Genomic DNA, 6000 nt, shown 5'->3' on the forward strand with positions numbered 1-6000 from the left:
ATTGGAGAATTTTTGAAATAATAGTTGTACAAAATGGCTTGCTTTGTGCATACCTAGGTCATTCCCTCTAATGCTATACTAATGCTCAAGCCCCTAGAGGCTAGTAATATAGACACATAATCACTTTTCTTTTACCTCTTTGTTGTTATTAAAACTGATTTTATTTTATAACAATGTATTTTTTTCCTAAGACAAGCAAGTGCTCTTGTACTAATAGAATGATTTTTTTTATTACTCTAAGTCTCCATTGCAGAGGCCCACACAGGTGGATGAGTCAACCAACAGAGAAAAGCTGCATAAATATCACAATATTTGTGTAGAAGAGGAATTTATCATCTCCAGAAAACACAGATGGATAGCTTCTGTAAATGATCATTAATGTTTAGCTCAGAAAGTCAAACAATATTAGCAGTGTGCATGCAAATTCAGAGCACAGTAGAGAACACAAAGATGCGAGTGTCACTAAAATGTCTGACTTCCTATGACAACACTGTTACGTCTTTCACTTTGGTAACTGTTTCATCCCTCATAAATATTACAGCCTGCAAGGAGGATCTGCGTGACTATTGAACATTTTCCTGTTACGGGGCATTAGGATTAATGGAAATCGAATACACACATTAATGGAGCATTTTTAATTAAGTACATTAGAGTATTGATTTCCCCAGACTGTAACCAATAAGGAAAGTGGTGTCTATCCATGTTTCTTAGCTATGTTAGAGGAATGCTATGCTATTTCAGGAAACATTGTTAATAGGCTTCATTTGCCATTAAGATTCTTATTGCCATCTAAAGATCATGTGGTAATTGGTTTCAACTTCAGTTTACAGCACAGGCAGGTTAATATTTAGCCACAGGTTTGTTGGTTTCATCTTTAAGTTGTTGTGATTTTAACAAATGTACAATGAACATGTATTGGGTGGTTGGATTCATTGGCTCTGATAGGCATGGGAATGCCTGGATGGTTAAAACATGAAAGTCATGCCTTATTACACATATTTCTGCTCTGGAGGATGTGGATGGCAGGTATGTAAGCTGTATTAAATAGTGTTATGGGCTGTAACAGAAAAGATGGATGAAAATCATTTAGAGTACCCAAAATAAAAAAGGCTTGTCTTTAGGTTTGTGGACTGTGAGTGGAAATGACCTTGAGCAGAAGTGAGCAAAACTCTACAAAAGTCCATGCAGATGTTTCACTAACAGTGCCACAGGATTGTCAGAGGAATAGGCCTGTGTCTTCTGATTTATCAGGTTGAAGAATTATTGATTATGGTGCAGAGAACAGAGGGTATTTACTGAGGTGGGGTACTTCAAATTGAAGCACTTTGTCCCGTCAGACAACTACTACAGAACTCCTAGTGAGATTATGATGTGTTGGGTGACAGTGAGAAGAGTAGTGTGTGAGGCAGTGGGTGTGAAGCAGTAGGTGTGAGGCAATGGGTGTGAGGCAATGGGTGAGAGATAGTTAAAGCAATGGGTGAGAGACAGTGGGTGTGAGGCAGTGGGTGTAAAGCAATGGGACTCTATATAGACACTGATGGATCCACACACAGGATTTCCTCTTAGACTGGTTAGTGATGCCAAATGGAAAATAGCAAGAGTTTGACTTGGAATGAGTTGGAATACATTAAGTTATTAGACAAGCAAGTGGAATTATCAAAAATCAATCAAATACATGATTGGATTTAAACTAGAGGTCTAGGTAGAGAAATGAGAGAGTTGTGGCCTCCAACTATACAAAGAATTGTGGTTGTAAGATGGCATTGAGCCATTCTGAATACATGTGAAGATCTATAGAGTACATTAAGAAAATAGTCTTTGCTCAAGTATGTCAACAATAAACAAGACAGCATTTATCAGTAGGACAGCTGGTTTATATTTACTGTGGTTCATATTTAATTTCTCACTAAACCCTGTAAGCTCAGCTCTATTATACTGACTTTGGACAAGGAAAACAACACTACTTCTTCAGGATCATCTAAGTAACTTGGAAAAGTCAAGACTAGAATTAAGATTATAATCCAAAAGTTTGTAGATGTATTGGGCCACAGTTAGATAAGCACATTTTCTGTCTTTCTTCAGTTTCTCAAAAATGAGGCATAGAAACTTTATGAGGTGTTGAGGGAAGAGGTGGTTTTGGTTGTGTGTGTGTGTGTCTGTGTGTGTGTGTGTGTGCACGCACGTCCTCATGCATGTGTACATGTGCGTGCATGTGTGTTGTGTGCATGTGTGTGTGTGTGCATGTGCACGTGGGTGTGTGTGGGGTGCATGTGTGTGTTTTTATAAATATCACCATGGCAAGATAGTGCTAATGGAATTAATAATGAGCTAGTTCAAGTTGGATCCACTGCAATGTTAAATGGTTCCTGAATCTAAAATGGAGATGAAAAACTGTGGTGACACTTTCAGGCCTTGTTCATTCTGTTTTTATCCCTAGGGAGAATCTCGTGAACATTGAAATAAACTATAGCGACTTAAACTATAAGATAACGCAGCAACAGAAGGCCGTGAGTGTGCCTGAGTTACTTGGTAAGTGTGTTAACCCCTCCCTCAACTCTCATTGTCTGTCAGACACTTTTCTGTACAGGGCTCAGGTTGTCAGTGGAGGAAGAAGAGTCATTTGTCCTTGTCTCCTACCAGTGTTTGTACTCCCTAGGAGACACTGGTCACTGTGACCCCACCCCACAGGAATTTACCAAAAAAGATGTGGATCTTGAGTTTCACTCGCAGTTGCTTTCCCTTCAATCTGCCTATCATGATATATATATATGTGTGTGTGTGTGTGTGTGTGTGTGTGTGTATCTCCACATGTATACATATGTGTGTTGTGTGTGTGTGTGTGTCCACAGTTATACACACATACACACACACACATACATATCCTATGTAACTACTCTACAGTACTTTACCTCAAACTTCCACAGAGGGTTTCATCACAGGGAAAAGTAAAATGGTCCTAAGCACGCAATATTATTCATTTCCTTTACAGCTGCTCTTAGCTTCTGCTATTGCAGCACAGAATCTTTAACAAACTACTGATTTTCTAGATGCAGTTACACACTCGAGGAAGGCACACAGGAATCAGAGGAGAGCATTAGATGTAGGCATAAGTCTAGTCAGATCAAGCAGTTGAGAGTTGGATAGTGAGGTATTATCCAAATTCATCAAATCTCTGGCAGAAAACAGACTTCCACAGTGCATTTAGCAAACACCATTTTTCTAAAGATGAGTCCAAGCAGATGATTAATAATGTAATCTTCTTTAGAAGGTAGTACTAGAACAGGAACATCTATGGGGTAAAGCAAAAGGGAGAAGGCTGGGTTCTTGAGGATGGAGGGAATTCGGAGGTTATTTTCAACAGAGTTTTTCTGGAGAACATGGAAAGGTTTTAGAGATGGTCATGATGAAGACCAAAAACTGAGTGTCCTTAGTGCCTTAGAAGCACACACTTACAAATTGTTCAGATGTAAATGTTGTGAGTTTCGATGTAAGTTAAAAACATGTTTTAAAATGCAGTGCTATAAATATATATTTTGGTTAAATGAACCATTTTAATATTTAATATAAAATATAATTAGGATACTAGCAGGGTCACATGCATGAAATTTATCTTCTTGGAAAACAGCATAATCCATGTAAGGCCATTTGGTACCAATTTCCAGTTCTGCTTAGCATTTTATGAGTGCACATTACATTGTAGTTAATTCTAGAATTCCAAAGAATTCTAGTCTTCCAAAGTTTAAATCAATTATTGGAAATAGTTTTATATCATCTCCTTTTGGAAATGATTTGTGTGAATATTATTATTTCATATTACTAGTGTGTATTATTTTGTTTAAACTAAACTTGAAAATAATATAATTTATGTATCATCACATCAGTTGTAATAAAACTATTGGATTCAAATATTATATATGCTAATAATATTTACTTTTTGTTGTATAAAATGTAATTTCTTTATGAATTTTTATTACAGCAGATGTTGGCGGTCAGCTGGGACTGTTCTGTGGAGCTAGTTTGATTACAATTATAGAAATTATTGAATATTTTTTCACCAATTTCTACTGGGTACTCATTTTCTTTTTGCTGAAAATACTTGAAACGATACAGCGGACTTCTCCACCTCAGGCAGTTTAAAAGAATGTGAATATTCTATTAAAATAAAAGTGTTGGTTTTCTTTTCATACTACATTTAATTATAATCGCTTATTCACTGTTATGAGACTTTATGTCACAGTTTGGAAAGTCTAATAAAAATCATTGAAGATTCCCATTTCTGTACACACACTTTTCTGTCTGTTTAAAATGTTCTGTATTGTCTATTTTTTCTATTGTAGCTTCAAAACTTAAAGTAGTAACAATTACATGGTAGGCATATTTTAATCTTCTTATAATAATTAATGGAAAAATCTTTACATATGTAGATTAATTGCACCCAATTAACTGTATATGGTTGTGATTAATTTTTTTAATGTCTACCTGCCACATCCTTGAGACACCTGGAAATAGAGCAGCCATTCTTAACTGTGGGTCACAACCCCTTTTGTTTGGTCAAATGACCCTTTCACAGGTGTCACCTAAGATCACTGGGCAATACAAATATTTACATTATCATCATAACAGTAGCAAAAGCACAGTTATGAAGTAGCAGTGTGAATAATTTTATGGTTGGGGGTTCACAACATCATGAGAAACTATATTTAAGAGTCACAGCATTAAGAAGGTTGAGAGTCACTGGAATAGAGCCTCAGTTGAAGAATTACATAGCTCAGGTTGGCTCATGGGCATATCTGTGGGGATTATCTTGATTTGCAATGGACTTAACTCAGTGTAGGCAGCACTCTTCCATAGGGAGAGCCCTGAACTGCATGAGAGTGAAGGAAGCTACTTAAATCAGCAAGCAGGCAAGCCAGGACTCAGATGGCTGCCTATGCTCTGGCTGTTCTTAACTGCAGATGCAATTCCTCAAGTTGTACTGCCTTGACTTCCACTCAGAAGTGGACTGTGATCTGGAATTTTAAGTCAAATAAACCTTTCTTTAGTTTATTTTCATGATGGTATTGTTATCATAGGAAGAAAACCAAGGTAGAACAAGAGGTACTCAAGACAATTGTCCATTTAGCAGACATAATTCATGCTTTGTGAACTATCTCAGAATTTTTACTTTCATTAAACCATAGTACTTTTCTTCTTTCTTCTGGATGGCTTTATTGTAACTGACTTGAGGGGGCAGGAGTCTGTATTTTCTGTACAGGCAGATTCATAAATTAAGTGTACTTGAAAATGGACTGGATCTGTGTTATAGAGGGGACTACACAGCACTTCAGCATTTTCCTCCAGCTACTTCTATGTGTTTATTTAATCTCGACAGAAACTCAACCATTCCACTGATTATGCTTTAAGCAATCACCTACTTTCAACTCAGAATCTTCCTTCGATGGTGAATTGCTACAACGCTTTCTTTAATACACTGAACAATAGTGCTGTTGGTTCAGTTAGCCTGTGCTTACTATGTCTGAGGGCCTGCGATCAGTCTTCAGCAGGAACGAAATGGATCTAGTTCCCCGTTCTTTCCATTGTTTTTTTTGGATGCCTTTCCTGCCTGACCACATGGCACCTTCACACTTTCTTGCTAGGTAACCAAGAGAGCAAAGTTCTGAGAACTAACACACCGTGACATGGAAGATACTGTTCCGAATGAACATTGGTGACCAACTCTTTACACTGGTTCTCAGCATCCAGACAGTTCTGCTGGCATCTCAATGTAGGAGTGATATCTATTTGGGAATTAGTGGTGAGAGGATGAAATATTTGTCCTTGAAAATGAAAGTTTTAAATGTTACCTGGAGAAAAGTTGAATAACCTCCTAGAACGTTGTGAAATCTGTGGTGTGAGCAACCCTGGTGAATGATTACAGCGACGAGCCACCCCCAAATCATGTAGTTTTGACCCAAACAGGAGCAGATAGGAATATAAAATCAAGCGCCAAGCCCCTTCTTA

The 6000-nt window shown here is 37.5% G+C and overlaps 1 protein-coding gene across 4 annotated transcripts in view; it reads left to right on the forward strand.

Moving 5' to 3' along the window:
- The window catches only part of Asic5 (acid-sensing (proton-gated) ion channel family member 5), a 38941-nt gene extending 34664 nt beyond the window's left edge, over window positions 1-4277 (forward strand). For 3 of the 4 annotated variants that reach the window (XM_006501825.1, XM_006501821.1, XM_006501823.2), the window contains 2 exons: window positions 2438-2529; window positions 3977-4273. In XM_006501825.1, the coding sequence (XP_006501888.1) occupies window positions 2438-2529; window positions 3977-4137 (253 nt within the window). In that variant the 3' untranslated portion in view covers window positions 4138-4273. Of the gene's footprint in view, window positions 1-2437; window positions 2530-3976 lie in introns of all 4 variants that reach the window. The other variant, NM_021370.2, reaches the window with a different exon arrangement.
- The last annotated feature ends 1723 nt before the right edge of the window (window positions 4278-6000 follow it).

This window comes from Mus musculus, chromosome 3, assembly GCF_000001635.26.
Source record: "Mus musculus strain C57BL/6J chromosome 3, GRCm38.p6 C57BL/6J".
Classification (NCBI taxonomy): Eukaryota; Metazoa; Chordata; class Mammalia; order Rodentia; family Muridae; genus Mus; species Mus musculus.